This window comes from Phallusia mammillata, chromosome 1, assembly GCF_965637545.1.
Source record: "Phallusia mammillata chromosome 1, kaPhaMamm4.hap1.1, whole genome shotgun sequence".
NCBI lineage: Eukaryota > Metazoa > Chordata > Ascidiacea > Phlebobranchia > Ascidiidae > Phallusia > Phallusia mammillata.
The window spans coordinates 1,381,233-1,404,633 of record NC_137252.1 but is presented as its reverse complement, the minus strand read 5'-3'; the positions used below and the strand labels follow the sequence as shown (position 1 = coordinate 1,404,633).

At 37.4% G+C, this 23,401-nt stretch overlaps 2 protein-coding genes and 1 long non-coding RNA gene across 3 annotated transcripts; all 3 read left to right on the top strand.

The window, feature by feature from the left end:
- Positions 1–9: 9 nt before the first annotated feature.
- Positions 10–1,363, top strand: LOC145233494 (uncharacterized). The gene has a single exon (XM_080098230.1). The coding sequence runs from the start codon at positions 392–394 to the stop codon at positions 1,055–1,057; it is 666 nt and encodes a 221-aa protein (XP_079954356.1). The 5' UTR covers positions 10–391; the 3' UTR covers positions 1,058–1,363.
- Positions 1,364–13,391: 12,028 nt separating this feature from the next.
- LOC145212866 (uncharacterized) lies at positions 13,392–13,840 on the top strand. The gene is made up of 3 exons (XR_013856800.1): positions 13,392–13,484; positions 13,562–13,668; positions 13,745–13,840. It is a non-coding gene; the product is annotated as an uncharacterized LOC145212866 (long non-coding RNA).
- A 2,615-nt stretch (positions 13,841–16,455) lies between these two features.
- Positions 16,456–22,967, top strand: LOC145232804 (receptor-type tyrosine-protein phosphatase alpha-like). Its single transcript, XM_080097486.1, has 17 exons — positions 16,456–16,515; positions 16,710–16,827; positions 16,996–17,075; positions 17,353–17,486; positions 17,813–17,909; positions 18,167–18,369; positions 19,176–19,307; positions 19,713–19,852; positions 19,916–20,051; positions 20,499–20,599; positions 20,904–20,992; positions 21,054–21,127; positions 21,261–21,386; positions 21,451–21,567; positions 21,906–22,051; positions 22,523–22,658; positions 22,870–22,967. The coding sequence occupies exons 2-17, from the start codon at positions 16,742–16,744 to the stop codon at positions 22,942–22,944; spliced, it is 1,872 nt and encodes a 623-aa protein (XP_079953612.1). The 5' UTR covers positions 16,456–16,515; positions 16,710–16,741; the 3' UTR covers positions 22,945–22,967.
- The last annotated feature ends 434 nt before the right edge of the window (positions 22,968–23,401 follow it).

The following is a 23,401-nucleotide window of genomic DNA, read 5'->3' as shown; positions in this document are numbered from 1 at the left end:
AGCCACCAAGGAAATAAAGTCAGCGTTGCAAGCTGCTTTTCACAAATCCGGTTTAAAGCTCACATTTCGGGAATTTTCCAATAGAGATCGGAAAGGGAGTGTGGAATTTCTTGATGTTTTGCACTGCTATTCAAGTGTTACAAAGTTACATTTCGTCACCAAAGACCACGTGAAAGAAACAAGCAAACACCGTTGCTTCCTGCACGGAACTTCCCATCACCCTTCACATGTATTTCGGGGCATTGTGTTGGGTGAGGCCAGCAGATTAGGAAGGCTGAATGAGTTGGACAAAGACTATTTCACCAGTCTGGAACGACTCAGGGAAAAGTGCCAAAGATCTGCGTTTCCCGAACGCATTACAGAACAGTGTTTAAGTGTTTCGAAAACTTGGATGAAACGGTTCGCGTCACCAACTTGTCGATCCCGCAAACCAAGGATAGCTTGGGGTACAGCTTTCCCACAGGCCTTGAAGTTAACAGCTAAGGAAAGGGACTTACAACTTTCCGCGACTGTAGTTTATAAAAGAGCAAGTACCCTGGGGAACCTTCTGACTAATTACAGAAGCTTGGCCCATGCGCCAAAACAACCCGTCGGCCAGTCGCGCCCTTGCGAAAAGTGTGCTTTGTGTGGCAATCATGGTAGTCATAAGAGCATGGTTTATAAACAGCGCAAGTTCACAACACACGGACAAGTTTTAGAATTGAAACAAGACCTGGACTGCAAGTGCTACGGCATATATGCGGCTACTTGCAACATATGCAGCGCGCAATACATTGGACAAACAAAAAACCGGTTTAGCACCCGTTGGACACATCACAGATCCACATGGAAAGAACACAAAGTAAATGAGGAAAATGACAATGCAGCATTATTGCACCACTACGCCACAAAACACATAGCAGTTTTTTCAACACACCCCGACATAACACAATGTTTTAGCGTAACGTTTCTACAGCAGCCGGCACCTAAAGACCTGGATGCATGTGAAGCCAAGTGGCTTAAAATAACACAGGCCATCATCAATATTCAAAAAATGGTTTTACCTAGATTGCGCTGATTCGCAGAGTTATTTCTAATCTTGCGCGTGTCTGTTGACGTTATCTTTTTCCGTTTTACGCCTCTCACCTTTTCTCCTTTTTTCCGCCGTCGCGTCTGTTTTTTCGTCCTTGTTACATTTACGCTTTTGTGCTCGTGTAGACTGTGTTAACCAAACTAGACATAAATGCTTTTATTGTTTTAAGTTTTTTACTATTTTATTTTGTATGCTGTTACATCTGTTCTCTTTTGATTTACCTTCGTTGTTTGCAGTTTTTAGAGACTGACGATGCCTGAATAGGTGAAATATATATCTCGAATATACCAACCCAGTGTCTACTGATTTTGAGTCAGAAGCATTTGCTTCTTAATTAATCACAAACGGATAAAGTGACACTTACATTTAATTTGTGCGGTTATAATATAAACCATCATAATAATAATCACAATCTTGCTGGTGTAAACCCAAGTCATTACGTCTGGTTTGTCACAATGAACAAAATTAAGGTCACTTTCTGCTTCTGCTTGTTGTTACCATCGGCTGCAGAAATCAACTTGATTTAAAAAAAAAATGCAGAAAACAACTTGATTTGCCGCAATTGAGTATATCGGCCAACACGGCCAGTGTATTGTTACCAACTGCACTGACGAAACCTTATCTGTCTGCAGCTTTGAATAGCCATCGTTTTAAATTGTATAGTTACTGTATCATACTTGGACTCCTTGCGGTGCTGCTTTGCTCGCATTTGAACCGAGCCTTATCTGTGCTGAAGCTGTGTAATTAAAATAAGTATAAGTTCATTTACAGCAGAACACTTCATTTGATAAATGTACCATACAATGTGCTGTACAGGACAACGCACGCCAACGCTTGTTCTCACCTTTTTATCAATATTCAAGTTTATATAAACGTGTGTAACTGATGGGGACTCTCATATCTCTGATGGTGGCATGAGCATTAAGTATTTTTTGTCTGTTAGGGCCGTTATTTTCATCATTAGGTAGACAACATGTACGCAAATCTACCCCTGATTCTCATGCTTCAAGATGTTAACCTTGCATCAGGTATGACTACCCACAGCACATCTGCACAATCGACGGTACTGGCTCATACCATTGTTGATTAGCTTCAATGGAGTTTTTCTATACGTTATGTAAATGAACAGCTTTGTCTCAACGATAAGAACGCTGCGTGGGAAAGCATGATTCAACGCTGTCTGTATATCTCATCATCTATTCGTTTTTTAAATTCCTATAACCTGTAGCAGCGGTTAACGTAAAATACACCAAGCATGCAAGAGGCGGTTTACGTAATCAATTTTATCTACCAGGCATTTCCGCGAGGTTAGCGTAGGTAGTGGATCTGACGCTGTGTGATTTATCATGGAGCTTCGGTATTGTGAATGCACATAAACGCTATGGGGAAACTCCTAGTCAGAAACACTATTTGTAGGCTTTGCTTTGATAACATTCGTTGAAAGTGAATAATACTGTACTATTTCTTATGTCCTTCCTAATGGTGAATGTTATACTAATGTATTGCTTGTGTTTTTTCACTTGTGACTTTGTTTGTCTGAAAAGGCTCTACACATTTTTCGATTTTGAATTTGAATTCAGTCAAGTATTTTTACACTTTGACTGTAAAAATAGGTTTTCCATCAGCAACGGAAATCTCCAGGCAAGCAAGATAAGTAAAACAATACAGTAAAAGCATCACGGCTAGAAAGACATGCCTTACCCATTCTGTATAAATGACAAGGCCTGCAATAGGCATGCAATAGGTAAGGCATGTATAGCCTGTTACGCGCAACGAACTGGAGTTCCTTCGGATGTCTACACTGCCCAAAACGGATCTCTTGTCACCAGCTGCACTAACAAGATCGTATTGGTCGAAACATTGTGCACTGTCTGCAGCTGAAAGCAACTTCTATTTGCTAAATAGTAAATTTTAGAAACATAAATTCTTAAAAGTTGCAAAAAAGTGGTTAAAACCGTCGTACCTTTATGAAAGGAATTTTGCTTTCTTTCAGTAAAACATCGATTGGTAATTGCTATGTGAGGCTTGCTACCTGTAGGTGAATGGAACTTAGACAGCATTGTATCAGTTTTTGTTGTAAGCACAAAGCCTGTACTTTGGACCAGGTCGTAGCCTAACGAGGAAGTAAAACACAAAAGTAAGTTCTTTGTGTAAAAATGTCGTTCCTGACTTTACCTTGTGACCAAATCTCAAAATATTTTATACTACCAAATATTTGATCCAAATAATTTTTAATACATTTTCAGCTACGTGTAGGAAGGTCTAACCCACTTACAAGAAAAATGTTTAAGGACAAGAAATTAATTTCTGTACAAAACTGTTTTCAATCTTCAAACTTCTCCATACACGATGTCCGTGGAATCTATATTGAGTTACTTCTCGAATTGTTTGCGCAACACTCTACCTGGCTGATTGATCTGGCTGCAATCTACTTTTATAAATAGTTTTGCTGATCTGCGGTTGAAACATTTTTTTGTGTAACAATTGAATTTTATATCTGTCTTAGTTACGTGTGTGAGGGTAGCTCAATATGCTGACCGGATATGCAACGGTGACTTATTGTTCTAAGCAAAAAGTGTGAGATGTGAGTTTATCATGGGACTGCTGTTAGTATTACCAGCGACATCATGCAAACTAAATGAAAGGGTCTAAAACCACTAACGTTTGGGAACCGCTGGTAAAATGTGATCACTTATATATGCAACAAACAATTACAAATTTTCCAGACACAAGACAAACGTTCCGAGAGCAATGATTTAAAGCTGTGAAACATTCAAAACAGGAAAGCCGGCAAAATGGTCTAGTGAGCACACGCTTACGGGATCTAAACCATTTCCGACCATGTGTTTTAAAGAAGATATTTACACAACTTGATCAAACCCAATGGAATCAGTTGTGTTGAAATAAAATAAAGTCACTAACTTTAGCAAATCAACCAATTACACATAAAATATCCTTGAAAATAGGACTAATTACAAGTTTAATGCGTTAAGGTGTGTGGTTTAACGACAGAGAATAGAAATGAAACAAACAAATGAGACATTGGACAGATTCATACGAGGAATTCGAGGATGGATTAAAAAATAGTTTCTTATTACAGTTTTAATTAAGACTAGCAACGTGTTTTTAATGTTCGAGACTTGTCTTACAAGAAATAAAAACTACCACAAGTAACCAAAAGAAAAGGAACAAAGTAGTTAAAGAATGACACCTTATTTAATTATTATTGTATTTCTTCGTATGCAGGGTTTGTGTTTGTTGCTGTGACATTCATGTTTTCATATTCATTTCTGAATTTTCATATTCATGTTGATCCCCATTTCCGTAGGTAGAAAAGTAGTAGGAAGATGGTCCGTAGATTCACAGGTTCCGTGCAGGACATCCGGTTACCTTGACCTTGACCTTGAAGACGTCTTAAGACTTTTCCGAAGGAAGTCTTACCTTGGCGAAAGTTTCAGGTGATCTGCAAGTGTTTTTTACCTGGAATTTTAAAGGAAGTATGAGTAAGACTTGCGCAAGACCTGTGTGACCTTGTTTAACCTTTCCGGTATCTGTGTTCAGGTGTTGTTGACCTTGGGGTGTAAGATTAATTTATTTGTTTGTTTGTTTGTTGTAAGAAAGCGGGTCATGACTTCAAAAACAACCGAGACAGTAAACCGCCAATAGTTGGCGTGCGTCATAGATATTTTACTCTGCGTTTCTAGTGTCGTCCGCCAGCTGTGGAGTTTCGCTGGTTGAATGAAAAACGCGTCGTCCGCCAGCTGTGGAGTTTCGCCGGATGAGCGAACGCGCGTCGCGCTCGATTGCGTGTCGGATGAGCGGCGCGTCTCGTGCGCGGCGCTCGCGCGCGCGCGGCGTTTCGAATGCGTAATCCCGGTAGAGATTGTTTTTAGGTTTGATCTTTTTATTTCTCTCTCACACACACACACACACAAACGTAATCACAATTAAAGGAGTTTGAAAAAGTTGTTGCACGAAGCGATCGTTCGCACGGTAATTACTTAAAAAACAGTCTACTAAATCGTCAAGCGATATGTCACGCGCCATGGCCATAAGAAACAAGATCACGTATTAACTGAAAACGTTTGCCAAAAAAGCTACAGATATACAAAGTTTCATCGGTTCAGCTGGTGACAACATTTGGCTGTACTGGCCGTAGTCAGATTGCAGCACTCCAACGCGTCAGGAAAACAGGATAAAAACCCACAGCCCAACTTTCGTTCCATATTTATGTTGCAATTGATGGGTTTGAACTTTGAACATGGCTTGTCTAGCAGCAAACACAGCTTGTCTTCTCCATCAGCAGCGAATAGTAGACACAGGTAGAAAGTCACCATATATTTGTTAATTGTGACAAACGTGATGAGTTAGCCTTACATCAGCACGATTGTGGTTATTTTAATGATGGTTCGGGTTATAACCGCACAAACTAAATGTAATTTTTTGTTTTACTTTTTAAAAGTGTTAATATCTGATTGCTTGGTTTCTATTCACGGTGAGTCAACTTTTAATAACAAAACTGTTAATATCCGTTCGTTGGGGTATTTAATTTTGCCTATTTTTGCAATTTACTCTGCCACATGCACTGCAATTGCCCAAAATCAAGCGTGGTATTGCGTTGAACAATTTATTGCATCAAACAATTACAGTGCAACAACGAGGTGTTTTCCAGGATGCAACAAAACGATGCAAGCAGTGAAAGAAAGTGTGTCCGACAAATATACAACAGGTTTGTAAAAAAATTACATTTTCAAAACAAACTCTTAAGATTATTAAATGCAAATCAACCGTATAGAAAAAATAAAACTTGTTTAAATAAAGGTTATGAAACAAACTTTCCTTTAGATTTGCAACGGGTTTATATTTTTGATGACCCCGTCACATATGAACGATATAAATGCTCAAACAATTCAGCTGAAGTGGATTTCTGGAAAAGGAGAAAACCTCTCGGACATCTGTGGTATTTCGTCTTGCATAAATGGTGAAAAACAGATAATTATAAACTGGTAATTACCGATTGGATCAGCGGAAAAATTGGTTTAAATTCACTTGTATGAAAGGTTCAAACCAGATATTTACAAACTTCTCACTCTCAATTAGACCAGTGGTTCTCTTTTGATACTAGCAGGCAAATCGCGGACCCCTCTGAAGGTGTTGGTAATTTTCACACATTTTTTATAACAAGCAACCGATACATGACGCATAAAATACCAACCATGTTTGGTGCGGGATCAAAATGTCAATCCCTTTGTCTGGGCTGCGACATCGGACCCCATAAAATGAGAGCCAATGCATTGTGATGTGACGTAGTTTGCCACTGACAATTTACCTCCGATGCATCACAATGGGGTTAATATATCATAATGCATTTTGGTTTTTGCCTTTGAAGAATGTTTTACAAGTTTCATGCTTTTTTGAAAAACAAGTTTCATGCTTTTTTGAAACGCTAAAACATATTTTTTAAATCAAGTTTATCAATCTCGTTGTCTGCAAATTTTGAAAGTTGTCGCGGACCCCCCGAAAACGCTTTGCGCGGACCCCAGGTTGAGAACCACTGAAGTAGACAGAATTTTTACCCCGAAAACACAATGAAACCAATATATTTCTGCGAGGCTTGTAAAAACAGGAAAATTGAAAAGGAGAAGTGGAATGTAACAATTGAAAGAAATTGTGAAGGCCTAGACAACAAAGGAAATTGGAACGGTTGGTGTTCTACTTACTTCAGTAACGTTTGTTGGATCACAATAACATATTATAGCCAAAACCTTACAGTTTAGGTTTGTCAGGTTTTTCACTTCGTAACGATGATACAGACTCCTTTTCATTTCATGTCTTGGATATCACATATATTTGATATTTGCAGGATGGAATCTATGAGCTTAAAATCCTGATTTACTTCCTAACATAGCTGGGGCTCCGTCTGTGCAACACCCACATATTTTTTCCACAAAATATCTTCGGATTCAAAGAAAAAAGAAACTTTTCAAATAAGTCAACAGCCTTCGTAGTTGTTTCGAGACAAGAACAAAAAAGAAGCTCCTTTTTAAATGCGTTTGAATGGGCTTACTTATCAAATACCATCAACTGGGAACACGATGCCACATCAGTAGATTCATCCAGTAGAATCGAAAATTAGCCAAATGTAGCAGACTTAATCTCCTCTATAACTTTATTTTGCAACTAAAGCCATGTCTTCTATCTGTATTATTTGCCATGTCTGGACTGTATTATTTGAGTTTTCTCTGCGGTTCATGCCCAGTTGTGGCATTGAACAAAACTGGTGACATAGATTTTTCTGCCTGTTACTTCGAACATACTGAAGTAACAAGCAGTTAAATTTTACATGTTTATTTTAGGTAGCGAACATTCTGTGGTTGATTCTGACATATTCTTATACTCATGTTCACATATACGCGTCAAGTTTACTAACTGCAGTAGCCGTTTCAACTAGTTTAGGTATTTTTGTTTTCTCAAACCGCGTTAATGTTGTACGTTGCTAACTGATTAACTTTCTGGTGTTGTTTGACGATGCTTTTAACGTATGGTGGCAGTAAAGAGCTGTATTTCTATTGTTTAACTATTAAGCTTTGTTGTAGTCGAACTGGAACTTGGAAGTATAGTTGCAGCCCTAAAGGAAAGTTAGGCTAAGGAAGCTTTGAGAAATGTTGTGTAAATTTCTTGTTTAAAAAGCAAGTGGTCGAGACTGGTTTAGATCCATTAGCATGTGTTATCAACAGATCATTTGGTCAGCTTTCCTGCTCCACGTGTTTTACAGCTTTAAAATCTGTGCGTTGAATGTTGTGATCGTTTATGGAATATTTGTAATGCTGTTAAAATTGTTTCGATGCTTGATCACCTAAACCTAATCTTTAGTAGTTACATACATTTCATAATTTTGTCAGAAACCTTCTTACCGTGTTTAGTTGACATGATGTCGCAGAACTGACAGCAGTGTCGCGTTAATCACATTTCAGGCCTTTTTATTTAGCAACGAGTAACCCCTGCAAGACCCTTCAGCAAATGTCACAATTGACTTGTCACAGTTGCCTGAAAATGCTGTGAAAAACCGCTACAAAAATGTTTTTCTTGTTAGTATTTAAATACAATTAAACGAGGGTTAGACTTTCCTACACGTAGATTGAAATATATTTGAAATATATTTGTCTGGAAGATTTGGTCACAAGGTAAAGTCGAAAACGGCATTTTTACTTAAGAACTTCTACTTTTGTGTTTTTCTTCCGTGTTTGGCTACGACCTGGTCGGGGCTTTGTGCTTACAATCGAAACTGATACAATGCTGTCATAGTTCCATTTACGTACAGGAAGCAAGCTTCACTGCACAATTAGCAACCGATATTCTTTTCAAAGGAACCAAAATTCCTTTTAATAAGGCACGACGGCTTGATCCACTTTTCGCAACTTTCAAGAATTGATATTGTAACATTTACTTTATTTAGCAAGTGTTGAAGCAGCAGACAGTGCACAGTGTTTCGACCAAAAAGATCTCATTAATGCAGCTGCTAACAAGAGATAGGTTGTTTCAAAACCAATGCCTCACTTATTGTATAAACCTTGCCACTCGAACAGAACAGGCGAGGCATGACTTTCTAGCCGTGATGCTTTATGATGTTGTTTTAATTATCTTGCATACCAAGTTCAGTTGTTAAATTTAAATGCAAAAACCAAAAATACAAGCAGGAAGGCATTATTGTAACCTACAACACTATGAAGGACAGAAGGATAAGTACATTCACATTCATTTTCAACGAATATGATCAAAGCAAAGCCTACAAATTTAGCGTTAAAAAAAGTTATGTGCAATTGGATTTTATCAGGTTATAACTTCATTCATCGAGTATCGCATGCGTTTCTGCCTAGGAATTTTCAGATAAACAGTACGTCAGATTCAATAACTACGCTTACCTCGCGGAAATACCAGGTAGACGGGATTGTTACGTTAACTGCCTTTTGCATGCTCGTTTTTTTTACGTTAACCGCTCCTGCAGGTTAAGAAATGCAACAAAAGCAATTGGAGGATGAGATATACAGGCGGGCAGCGTTGAGTCATACTTTCCCACGCAAAGCTCTTTTATTCAGCCATTGTGCTAATTTCGACAACATACAGAAAAATCCCTTGAAGCTAATCAACAATGTGTTATGAGTCAGTACCGTCAGTTATGCAGATGTGCAGTAGGTAGCCATACCAGATGTAAGGTTAACATCTTGACGCATGGGAATCAGGAGTAAATTTGCGTACATGTGTTGTATACCTAATCATGAACATTACGGCCCAAACAGACGAAAAATACTAAATGCTCATGCCATCATCAGCGATATTAGAGGCCCCATTAGTTACACCCGTTCATATAAACTTAAGTGAATTAAAAGATTAATAAAATGGTGCAAACAAGCGTCGCGCAAAAACGGTTGGAATTTGTTGTTTTGTACAGCGCATTGTATTATACATTTATCAAATAGAGTGTTGTACATTTTAGCTAGACTGTTGTGAATGAACTAATGTTAGTTAGAAAGCTTAAGTACAGATAAGGCCTAGTTAGATGATGAAAATAATAGATTATGAAAATACAGAAATAATTCGGTTAAAGTAAATTTCCCCAAAAGTACAAAATCTCTCGGACATCTGTGGTATTTCGACTTGTTCAAAAGGTGAAAAGGAGATAATTATAAACTTGTTACTATCAATTAAACCGAATTATATCAGGCAGGAATCCTGAAAACACGATGGAATGAATTTACATTTGCGAGGCTTGGAAAAACAGGCGAACGGAGAAGTGGAATGTGTATTTGTTAAAATCTTCGGGTCCTGTATCGCATTGGCCGATCCGTTTTTTGTTTTATTTTTACAGCGCAGCAAAAGGGCGTATCGTAAGTTGATTTAATCAGGAAACCCGCAAGTCTGGCAGGCGTTAGGGAAGTATTTACTGCAGCGGGTTGAAACATGAACCAACGGTTTCGGAAAAATATTTATTTTGTCGAGCGCAATAGAAAGACCTTACACTAGCAAGGCGCACAAGAAACTCAGCGGCAATTAACTCGATATTTCTGTTTGGCTCGGCACTGAAATAAGCACAAAAGAAATATAAAAGATTACGACTTTTACGTCAACGTATTGTAGGTGTGCAGGAAACAAACAAAGGTTGTAACATAAAAGTTGTATAATGATTTTCATGACTTGTAAATTTTAACCTGGTTGGATTAAACAAATTGTGCACATCTAAGAGGGAACGCAGATTATCACATTTGGATGTTGAACTTCCGTCTATCGCCAAACCTGAACCAAATTGTTACGATGACTGAGAAAATGAAATTTGAAATACTTGTATGTTTGCTGTTGGTTTGTTACTCGAAGGGGCAAACTCCCAGTAAGTATGGCAATCTGAGACATTATAAAATAAAAATCTTAAACAATAATGTTCTTAATCAGGTTGTAACAAAACCGTTAATGCAGTGAAGGACAGTGTGTTGATATTATCTGACGATCTTGTGGATGCAAACACTGCACAGGAGGAATGTTCTTTGCTGGGTGGAAATCTTGCAATGACTGATGACCCACAGATCAACACAACTCTCAATCAACTCATGACAGACAAACACACAACAGGTTTTTATAATGCAAAATCTTGGTATTGTAAAACTGGTTTATAGTTCAACAACAGACCATGTTGTAACCATAGTTGAGGATAAACTTAGCTTTAAATCAACACATTGTACATAATAAACAAAATAAAGTAAAAAACAAATAATCGTAACATTTTTCAGATTTAGTGCGAGTTTATATTTTTTACAATACCACCGATCCTAGGCGATATAAATACTCAAAGAATCCCGCTGAAGTCGGTTGGAGTAGTACGAAATCTCTTGGACATCTGTGGTATTTCGACTTGTACAAAAGGTGACAATTTTAAATACAAACAAATTGATGCAAACTAGTTAAACAGATTATTCTCTGATAGCAATCCTGGAACTTATGGTGAAAACATTTACTTCTGCAAATATTCGAATGGCAGAGACACGGAGAGGTGGAATGTAACCATTGGAAAAAACTGTAGTGTCCAAGGTTTGCGTTTTACTCAGATTAGTAACTGTTAACGTTCCACAACAAAATGTTTGTACTAAAATGTCGAAAATTTCGAATTAAATATACCAATGATGCCTAAATATACTTAAAACATTACCCAAGGCCACAAGCACACTACGATGTCTAAAGTCCCCTGCAACAACCAAAAACAAACTTATTCATCAATTTCCGTGTAGCTTCCCAATAAAAATACTATTGTGATACTATCTTGCTATTTATCCCGTTTTGACTAATACGTTCTTTCTTTCATCTTTATTACTGCAGTCAAACAAAAACCATCTACATAGGTTTGACCTACAACGAAATCTGTATTCTTTTCAGGATGGAGATTCCGGTATTCCTTGTTTTCAAAAATTAACACCTTGGGGCGCCAAAAAGAAATATTCACCTATGGGCGATATACATATCCAATTTCTAGCAAGTTACGCAGTGTCCATAAAACGTATGAAACGTTTACCAAATATGAGGGATCGTTTCTGGTACCAAGTGAGCGTTTGGTTTGAAAACATACAAAGAAAATATGTTTTGATCGTGTTATTTCTATTTATAAATAACACTCGCAAATGTTGTTCTAGACATTAGGATTCTTATTGGAGCTCGTTATAACACGTCGCTACATGGTTGGTACTGGACGGACGGATCTCGGGCAAACTTTCGCGTTTCCAACGTTACAACTTGCCAGCAGGGAGCGTTGCATTATGGGATCGGATGGGAGCAGTCAAGCATGAACTACAATGGGGAAGTGGCTTACTACGCTTGCCAAGTGAAACGTGAGTAAAGTAATCGTGAGTAAAAACAAAACAATTCATCTTAAAATAAACAATACATATACAATCAAGCATAAAGTGCAAAAGAAAGGCCTACTACGCTTATCAAGTAAAACGTGAGTGATATCGCGAGTTGGTTGGCTGGAGTTTAGCGCAAGTTAAAAATAGGAAACAAAAATTAAATATCGTATACATTCAATTGTTAGTTGCGGTTTGTGAAGTTGTTTTCTCCACAGTTTGTCTACATTTATGGCTGTAAGTGTGTCTGAAATTTGACCATTACCTGGAAAGTGTAAGCCCGATGCCGAATTGGTATTGAAAAGCCGGTTGAAATTCGAAAGTTTGTTTGACAGATCCATACATGTCCTACAATAAGTACAGCTAAAAAGAACAACACGTAGAAAAGGCATACATGATGGGCAAAAATAGACAATACCTTAAACAGGACTTTTTCGGTTTATTTAGCACGGTTGAGTGACGTTTTATCACACTCGAAATTTCATCACCCGTATACGACATTTAATCATACGTCAGTCACCCGCTGCTTTATGATATGTCTTTTAATCATTACGACATTTTTTCACCCTAATCTTAACCTTATGAGATTCGTGGCACCGTTTGGCACCGGGTTAAGTCCAGCAACTAACTTTTTATAGCTAGGTAATATTATAGATACAAAAGTTGCAGACACATACTGTGAAATCAGGCCTCAAAGCTATGCGATGGCGGTTTACAGTCATGTCCATATTACTTCTCCATCCCTTGGTTATGATTCAATACGCGTTCCGAATTCGTCGTTTGTCTAGCCAGCAATTGTTGCCAAATAACAAAATAGCCAACTATAGAACTATAGTATCGAACATCACAGCACGCGACTTAGAGTCCAGGGCAGTGTTTGTCCAAGTAAATGCTGTAGAAAAATTGACAGAGATAGTGGATGAATATTTCTGTTGCTGCAAAGCAATAAAAACAAATTAAACATACAGTGCAAATCTGCTGCTGCATTTTAATTAAACTTGTTATTTCACTTTTAGTCAAAGCTAAAGTAAAGACAGTTAGATGCAACGCTTCAACTGTGGTGGTCAGGTGGACTGGACTCGATCAATTTATCAACAAACATAATCTCAGTCCAGTGGTAACATTTATCCAAAGCAGGTTAAATTTTTATAGATTGAGAAATGTGTTGTACGTAGGTCGAAATCCATGTTTCGGTACTGAACGAAAGACATACATCACCGTATTTAGATGGATCGACTACACTTGGAAACTTAAGTTTTGAAACAAAATATCAATTAAAGGTATTTATGTCAAAAATTGCGAACATTTCTTTTTTACATTACAGGTTAACGGTAACCGTCGACATAACCTAAAACAGTAACAACACGAAGTAGCTCAACAACGTAATACGCGGAAATTGTGCAGAATTATTTAAACAACATTTAAATCCCAGGTGACAGCAATTCTCTCTGGTTGCGTTAGCTCTAACGTTTCCTTCACGCGTAAATTCAGAACATTCCCTAACCCACCATCGAGTTGCTATCCTCCAGGTAATAAAAGAATCTTTGTGTGGGTTAAAGGCATAATTTGACATTCTTTTTTAAATTTTGTGACTATGCATCAACAGTTGTTACCAACGCAACGACTTTTGAATGCAACGCCTCAACGGTTGTTGTCAGTTGGACCGGACTCGACCAGTTTATTGACAAAAACGGATTAATTGCAGAGGTGAAGGTACCTTTATTATCCGCAATATATGGGTAAAAGTTCGAGAAAAAATAATTTCATTCCTAGAGTAAAATGTGCTCAGGTTGAGATTTTCACACCAGTATTGAAGGAGAAAATCTACCGTCAGTATTCAGACAAATCGGCAATTGTACGAAGTTTAGCGCCTTCTACAGTCAATATTATACACGTAAGTGAGTGTCGTGCTTACAGAGACATGAGTAAGACTTTTTGCTCACCTTAATTTTTTTATACTAATGGCTATATCGAATCCATCCTGTTACATTCTAAGCAGTAATGCAAGTGGTGTATCCACTTAACTCGTTTGTCGTTTTAATTGTAATTAGATAACTACACGTATATCGAAACCCTTTCAGTACGCCACATTATGATACTGCGACGCATAGCTTTCTTCCGGCAATTGTAAACTCCAAAAAATGCAGGTTTTTCAATGTTCGTATTAGGTATCATCAAGCACTGTTTCAAACAAACCCACCCTTTCTGCTTCAATATTTTCTAAACAAAACAAATTCGTCTTGTTATTTATTGCAGGTTACAGTGATTGTCACTGGTTCAATCAACACAAACATCACATCCAATCTGACAGTAAAAACTCCCGGTAACCCCCCTCAAAGCTGCTTTCCTGCAGGTAAATTAACAATTGGTTCTTGTGTAATGCGTAAGTAGCAACAGAACTTGCCCAATAACTGAAATTTGCTGTCATATATATTGTCACATTTACACCAGTAGAAATAAAGTAAGGTTTAACCTAAATTGAATTCCAAAAAAACGTAAAACAACAAGTAAAAAACACTTCTTCACACATTTAATTTCAAAAGTGTTATTGTTTCCAAACACAATCCTGGGCCAAGTTGCTTTTGATTTTGTGCTGATGGTTATTCTTTTCCATACGTCACTGACGTTTTTTTAGCTAAGAGAAATCTTAGCAGCTATTTTTGGTGATTTTTTGGGAGCATAACATTTTCGTTATGCTTCAACAGTTGTTACCAACGCAACGACTTTTGAATGCAATGCCTCAACAGTTGTTGTCAGTTGGACTGGACTTGACCAGTTTATTAACAAAAACGGATTAATTGCAAAGGTAAAGGTGTTACTGTTAACAGATCAATTTTTTGAGTCTCAACAAACATTTTACTCGTTTACGATTGTTTGCCTGGTTACAAACCTTTATTATCCGCAATATAGTGGTAAAAGTTCGTAAAAAATAATTTCTTTAAATGAGTTAAATGTGCTCAGGTTGAGATTTTCACACCAGTATTGAATGAGAAAATCTACGGTCAGTATTCAGACAAATCGGCAACTGTACGACGTTTAACGCCTTCTACAGTCAATATTATACACGTAAGTGTGTTCCATGCTAATACGAGACATGAGTAAGACTTTTAGCTCGCCTTAATTTTTTTACTAATGGCTATATGAAGTCTATCTCATTACATTCTAAGCAGTAATGCAAGTGGTGTATCCGCTTAACTCGTTTGTCGTTTTAATTGTAATTAAATAACTACACGCATATCGAAACCCTTTCAGTACGCCACATTATGATACTGCGACGCTTAGCTTTCTTCCGGCAATTGTAAACTCCAATTAATAACGATGCAGGTTTTTTAATGTTCGTATTAAGTATCACCAAGCACTGTTCTAAACAAACCCACCCTTTTTGCTTCAATATTTTCTAAACAAACAAATTTGTCTTGTTATTTATTCCAGGTCATAGTAATTGTCACTGGTTCAATCAACACAAACATCACATCCAATCTGACAGTAACAACTCCGGGAAATCCCCCTCCAAACTGCTTTCCTGCAGGTAAAATAACAATTAGTTCTTGTGTAATGTGTAATGAGCAACAGAACTTGCCCAATAACTGAAATTTGCTGACGTATATATTGTCACATTTGCACCAGTAGAAATAAAATAAGGTTTAACCTACATTAAATTACAAATAAAAAAACGTAAAACAACAAGTAAAAAACACTTATTCACACATTTGGTTTAAAAGTGTTATTGTTTCTTTTTCGTTATGCACAACAGTTGTCACCAATACCACGACCTTTGAATGCAATGCCTCATCAGTTGTTGTCAGTTGGACTGGATTGGATCAGTTCATCAACAAACACAATTTAAATGCAAAGGTAAAGGAATTAGTTTCAATACATCATTTTTCGTTTGAATTTCCCAACATAATGAATATTACGCTTCGATTTAATCAGTTTGCGCTAGTTAGAAAAAGTTCGCTAGGCAAAATGCAGTAACAACGAAATCCTTGTTGTTTCTAACAGGTGGAAGTCCATTTCACGAAATTAAACAAGAAATTCCACGTTCCGTATTCAGACCATTCGACAACACTAGGAAGTTTGGCGCATTCTACCGTTTATAATTTACAAGTGAGAAACGTTTTACTCTTTACAAGATGCAAACTTTTGTTAATTAATATAGTTCGACGTTGCCGGTTTTTGTATGGTTTGTGTTATGGTTCCGCTTCGTGTATTTTCCTTAAGGAAGTGAATCGCGGACACGCATTCCACAGTCACGTGATTTGGTAATTGAACCGCATTCATTACTCTTTTGCCTGTGGTGATTACTATTTGTCTGTGCTATGTAGATTGGCAATTATCCAAGCTATAAATGCTTGTTTCATTTATTTGTTTCTCATTTTATTTTACTCTTCAAGCAAACAGTACAAAGAAATACAACAGCTTGCATATAAAAATGTGTGAACTGTCGTTGTTATTTATTCCAGGTTGCAGTGATTGTCACTGGTTCAATCAACACAAACATCACATCCAATCAAAAAGTAAAAACTCCGGGGAATCTACCTCCAAACTGTTATCCCAAAGGTAAAGGCATGTATCGTAAGTTCACTCATATGTCGTGAAGTTGTGAAGGCTTCGTGACATTTGGTTTGAGTGCTAACAATATGCTGACGTAAGCACCGATCGATTTTTAAAACAGGTTTTTACGACTTTGATTACATACGGTTACGCAAGTGCTCCAAAGCAGTGCTCCTTGTGTAACAAACTGTTTTGTTTAGCAAATCTAAATGCGACTTCAACGAGTGTTGGAATGATTGCTGGTCTGGTGATCGGGCTGTTGTTTCTGGTACTTGTCATTGTTGTGGTGGTGGTCATGTTTTTAAGACGAAAAAACAGGTATTTGTTGTGATGGATATTGTCAATAATAGTTCGTTTTGGGGTCGAAATATTGAAACCTTGTCAAAATAGCATGCATGAAAAAACCTGCGCTTAGTCATGCCAGTCAAGAGGGTAATTTAAGAGTGCACAATAGAAGTGAAATTGAAGTTCTTTTGTGCTTTATAGGCTTGGAACGGATCAACCTAGTCATGAGGGAGTTCATCAATCTTTAAGCCTTGGATTTTCAGTTGCTGTCAAAGTCTTATGTTTTTTTGTCTTTACTGACACATACATCAGAAAGGCATACTTTACACATTTCTCATCTGAACTGCCAAAAATCGTACTAGACTTATGAGTCAACACTAAATGTTGAGTATTTTAAGTGTACGAAATACATTCCACAACTAGCATCTTCATTTGCGTTCAAAGATGTTTGTTGGATGAACTCTGACACAATGTTTAGTGTTTTTGTTTGTGTTACTTCACCTATTTTCATAATTTTAGCACAATTTGATGAAAACTTGTTCATTTTTGAATTGTTAGGGCCTCAAGTTCAAAACCAAGTCTACGAAAACCCATTTCCTGAAACCGCGGCGTCCAACTGCAGAGCCACCAAATTGTTTGACTTGTACAAGAAAAACGTGGAGTCAGGATCTCTTTTTTCCGACGAGTTTAAGGTTAGTTACTGGTGTAAGATTTGTTAATCGAATACACGTAGCGAAACCCGGAAGGTTCATTCACAGACTATACGTCACAATCGAAACCAGGAAACGTCACAATCAGTAGAATGATAAATCGAGGGGAAAATTCATCTAATCAGGCGTTATCATATTGCACCAGAAATAACATAATTTACAGATGAATTGTTTTCACTGTAATGTCACTTGAATCAGCTTTAACAGAGAAAATGATCACGAGCGACTTTTCCTTATTGTCACATCAGAATAATGCTGGAAAATCGGAGTTTTAAACTATTTCATATTTGGATATTTTGCTGTTTCAGAAACTCGAAAACCAAAGCAAAAACAACCAGAGAACAAGGGACGTGTCACAGTTGCCGCAAAACGCTGTGAGAAACCGGTACAAGAACATTTTCCCTTGTAAGTAGAAAACGTATAAATACCTTAGATTCTTGCGCGAAAAGGTATTTTTTAAGTCACCTAAGCAGAAAAGCAATGACATAAAACACTAATCAGCAAATCTGTTTTGTTGCTACCAAATGCTACCAACTATTTATCGTTGTTAAAAAAAATCAACCAGGCGCCTTCTTGACGAAAAACTAACAAACAGATTACAGATCAGTTTATCTCGTGGAAACGTGATCAGCTATTAGCTTCTTGATTTGTTTGTTAAATAGACGATCATGCTCGAGTGGTTTTGCAAGGAAGCGGTGGAAACGATTACATCAACGCCGCTTATATACCGGGTTACGATAACGAGAGGAAGTTCATCGCCACTCAGGGTCCGAAGGAGGAGACAATCAACGATTTCTGGTTGATGGTTTGGCAGGAAAACTCCAACATCATCGTAATGCTCACTGGCTTGAGGGAAAACGGAAAGGTTGGTTATTGCTTGCCTTTTTCACTAATAAACATTTATGAAAATAAACCTTCATTCGCCAGGGCACTGTTAAAACAAGGAAGTGTTTAGTGAGTAATCCACTGTGGTGTGATTAATGACCAAGTTGTTATCAGCATAATGCGTAGCCATACTTGGGTTTCGAGTTATACGTAACTTATAAGATGTCATGATTGGGTACTACAACGACCATATCGTGCCACATGACATATGTTTAACTCATGAGTGCACAACCTGCCGCCGAATAGACGATTTTGTGCGGCCGTGAACATGTTTATTAAAATATATGCACTGGTGGCTGTGACGAAAATAAAACTCCTTTGCTAAATATGTTGATTTTCAAACAGCTTTAAATAGATTTTGTAAGACTGTAAAGAAAATTACCAGCCTAGTAACTCTGTGCATCACACTTACACACGCCTATTGTGTGCAAACAATGCAAGTATACAGTCCCCTCTTGCGTCACAATACAGATTATAACGTCATAAATATAGCTCAGACTGCTCGTAAGACTGTTTAGCTTACTCTGTGGATCAAGTTTCAAATCATCCGGGCTTTTACTCCATTAGATGGTTTATGTATGTCGGACAAACCCTATATTCACATAATCATTATAAAAACAAAAACAAGCAGTTAGGTTAATTGGCGGTCGTTGGAAAAATATCTGCGATGCGGCCGTCTTAGCGAAAAGGTTGTGCACCCCTGGTTTAACCCATTTTAAGGGAAGCAAGCAAGCGTAAATTATTGTACAGTTTGCACTAATGTTGCGAACCTTGTTTTTCGACCAGTCAAAGTGCGAGCAATACTGGCCTGACGTTGAATCTGAAAGGGAATTGTCGCCAGTGCTTACAGTTCGAACACAACTTGAAATAACCATCGGTGGCATTCTTCAACGACAGTTGGTTTTATTCACAAACAGGGTAAGTACAAAGAACAAAATATCAAATCTGTTCCGAACAGTCTGACAAGTTTTCAAAACCGCTTTGGTTCCTTGAACACAAAAGCTTAGAATACAACGAGGCTTGCCTGTTGATTAATTGAACTGAAACTGATCTTTCCATCAGGGTTTGGCGTAGAGAAAAAGGCTGGAAATGACTGCAAACGAGCTGCAGCAAATACAAAGCGTCTATCAATAGAATGTCTTTGCAATCCACTAGCTCGAGATTGGATAACCTTTTAAGTTCTGACCAAAACCGCTTCATATAATTAAAATAACATGAACTGTTTGATGCTAGATATAATTTGATTCAAGTTCGATTGATTGCCCATAATCTTATCAACCCCTACAAAAAGGTTATTATAAGTTATGCGGGTATGTTTTACAGGAGCAACGAACGGTAACACAGCTGCAGTTTACAACTTGGCCCGATCATGGGATTCCAGTAACTACATCCAACATGATCCACCTACGTAACATGGTCGATAATTTGCAAAACACTAATGCTCCAATCATCGTGCACTGCAGGTAAAGACTTAATCAACCACATGTTTATTTGATCACTCAAATGAAGCATATGTTTGTATGCAGTGCTGGAGTGGGACGCACAGGTACTTACATTGCAATGGACACTTTGTTTCATGAACTTGACGACAAAGGAACAGTAGATGTGCCGCGAACCGTGTTAAGAATGAGAGAGAATCGAAAAGACATGATTCAAAATGTGGTAAGCTGATCATCACCCAATTGTACTTGATAAATTAATCATATACTTTCAAAAAACCTAACTTTGAACGGTAAGCTTTACTTACATTAGACTTTAGTTGGCCTGATGTTATTAATCGATATGACTATAGTTATGTTATTGCTGTGTATTTTTATCTTCAATACACAACTTGACATTGAAAGCAGTTACGTAAGTATGGGACCCCATGATAATTCTCGCCGTCAATAAACGTGAACCATTTGCGCATGCACTGGTCTAGAGGCGTTGTAAACCTGAATATGAATCTTAAGCATTACTAACATTTGTGTTTACTTGACCATAATTTTGACTAAATTTGATTACGATTGTTCGTCTGCCGTTTCATTACAACATTTTGGTTTAGCTAATGTGCTGGCAACAAATTTTAGTATCGCCTAAATCAGTTTCAATAGTGTATATTTTCTACAGAAACAATACATGTACGTCTACAAACTGCTTATGGAGCGTGAAAGTTTGGAGGAAACAGATAAAGATGTGACTGAACTCCAGTCGATGACTTCAAGTGAAATGTGACTAATTAGCTGCCAAATGTTTTATTTTGTTAGTTTGGATACAGGGCTGTTACCCTTTTAGTAGTTGTATTATCTTGTATCGTTTAAAAACGACTTGCACCCAAACAGATTAGTAGTATGTTAGATAGTAGGATATTTAAGCACTTGACCAAACCGGTTGATTTGTGAAACTTTTATTGTTAAACCTTTGCTATGTACAGTATAAGCGAATGTGACATACGATCGCTTAGGCATATTGTACACATATTGTTTTAGTACTAGGCTAATTGATAAGATGAAACAGCAAAGGTTTCTGTTCTAGTAAGAAAATGCAAGACAAAGAATTCAACACGCTGTCATCGTGGAGATTTGGCGAAGAATGGCAGGAAAATCACCCACAGCTGAGAACATGTAAATAATTCACTAAAAATATTTAATATTTTATCCTATCACACACAATATTTGTTTTTAGACAAGAACACATCAGTCAAAGTCAACAACAATAAGAATAAAAGCATACAGCAGTTAGATGCTTCATATATCCAGGTAATAACTTTCGAGATGTGATTTTTTTGGAGTCAGAATGCTGCATTTAATTACCATTCCACTAAAACCAATCAGGATCAATCGAATGCATTTTGGAGTGTGGTCAATCAAATGCAAAGGTTTCTCTTTACAGGAACATGGCTCTTTAGACTGCCTTGTCGCAGCAAGAAATCCTGGTCCAGGAGAAAAAGAAAACTTCTGGAAGATGATCGTTGAACGAGGAGCTTCACTTGTCGTTGATTTGGACAACAGCATTCAAGTAAATTTGACAGTTTATATCTTTCTATAATAGGCCTTTACTATATATCATACATCTTTTTTAGATTCTAATCAATACAGCCATACAATATGAAGACATTTCGGTTTCTGTACGTGATGTGAATGAAAGCAACTTTCACAATCTGATAACTGTTAACGTTTGGTCAACAACCAACGCCTTTGTAAGTTAATAACTTCCGAACAGCACAGATTATAATACTTTTTTGTATGGAGAGTATTTTGGAAGGGTTATTACAGGTTGGCAAGGAGAGTTTGCGTTATGTATAGCAATATCAAATATGGAAACATGCGTACTGTAATGGCCTAAGTTTCAAACAAGAGTTTCGATTTAATTCTTTACCGTTTAACAAAAAAATATCTTAACACTTTTTCGTGGTGAATTATTCCTTATCTTGTAATTAAAGAAATGGCAAAGTCAAACCACACTAAAGCTTTCCTTGTTTTCAACAAAACTATAGTTGTTCTCACAAAGTTGAATAAAACCCTTGTTTTGTGTCAGGCTGCCCAGCAAGTGATGCTTTTGCAAGTCAAGGGATGGAGTGACGTGGGACAACCCCCGAAAGAAATGGATCTCATCAAAATTATTGAGGAAATGCAACGACTAAAGACCAAACTGAATTGCAAGTGTGTGTTGGTAGGATGCAGGTAATGTTTTACTTGGATACCACGTCTAAATATTTGTTTGTGGAAACGCACAACAACTAATTAGAGGCGAAATGCCGAGTTATGCCGGTCTCATACGGACGTTTATATGAAAAGGCGAGTGGAAGAAAAGTCCAAACTCAATAAATTTGGGATTTAAAACCGCGACAGCAGCTCATTAAGAGCTTACGCTTTACTGTTGTCAACAGTAATTGTTTTTCGGGCAAATTTTTAAACGAAATTAAACTCAAATCTGAGCTGAGAAACCAAGTCCTGTTGAACTACCCTAATTAAGTTTGATTTCAAACATAATCAACATGTTTTGACATATAACTACGAGTTCCTACACATTTAAAACCCATTTAAACTAGTGGGTGCGAACCATTCCTTTCATCTGGGGAAAACAAATGCCTAAAGCCGTTTTTCTGGTCTGAACGCAAAATACCTGATTCTGTAATATTGATGTGTTTACAGCAATGGATCAACCAGAACTGGAACCTTCATCGCTCTGGTCAGCATTCTCGAACGTTTGAAGGTCCAAAAGCGGCTGGATGTGTTCCGAACTGTGAAAGACCTGAGAGATATGAGACCGAATATGGTCGACAACAAGGTAATGTTTTTCAAATCCTGTTTGTGGTTCCGCAATAAGTTTAATCATTACAAAATAAAGTATTAAAGCAGTAATTATCAAATTGGGCGTAAGTGACCTTATGGAGCGTTACACTAATAACGAGAGCGCTGGTGAATACTTAGCGATTGGGGGCTGAAATAAACACTGTCCAGTTAGTGAGTCTTCAAATAATGTCTATTTGTTGTTACAGGAACTCTACAGATACTGCTACTCGGTCGTCATGCAATATCTTTCCGATTTTGACACTTATTCTAACTTCAAGTGACTTATACGCATTTATTGTCCACTGTTAACTATTTTGAAAAATACTTTTATCGTAGGACAAGTGTGTGTTTCGTTTATCGTTGGTTGTCAAATAACTTCTCCCTTTAAAAACAACCATTAAAGACTGATTTTAGTTCAAGAGCAATCACATTTTTGCGTAATTACGATTCAGAAACATGTTTATTTTCCTGTATTAACGTTTTTTCGTTGTTCTTCTGTAATTTCTGCTGAATGTCTTTGATTTCGTGCTTCGTTGTTTTGTCGATCTATGATTTCACTCGTGGGTAAATTTTTTGGGGACTAATATCGAAACGCTCTGGGGAACAATTTTGAATTCCATGAATGTAAAGGTATCAGTGTGTAGAAGAAACTTGGAATTCAGAATCTACTGTCCCATTTTTGTACAAAACCTTTGTGTCTTGATATTCGCATGCCACATCTTCATGTCGTAAACGTAG

Excerpts from the sequence above, each read along its gene's own strand:
- LOC145233494 (XM_080098230.1), top strand. The coding sequence starts at position 392 with ATGAAACGGTTCGCGTCACCAACTTGTCGATCCCGCAAACCAAGGATA.
- LOC145232804 (XM_080097486.1), top strand. The coding sequence starts at position 16,742 with ATGATTGCTGGTCTGGTGATCGGGCTGTTGTTTCTGGTACTTGTCATT. Across the intron at positions 17,910-18,166 it reads GTACAAGAACATTTTCCCTT|ACGATCATGCTCGAGTGGTT; the intron begins GTAAGTAGAAAA and ends TTTGTTAAATAG. Across the intron at positions 20,993-21,053 it reads TCACCCACAGCTGAGAACAT|ACAAGAACACATCAGTCAAA; the intron begins GTAAATAATTCA and ends ATTTGTTTTTAG.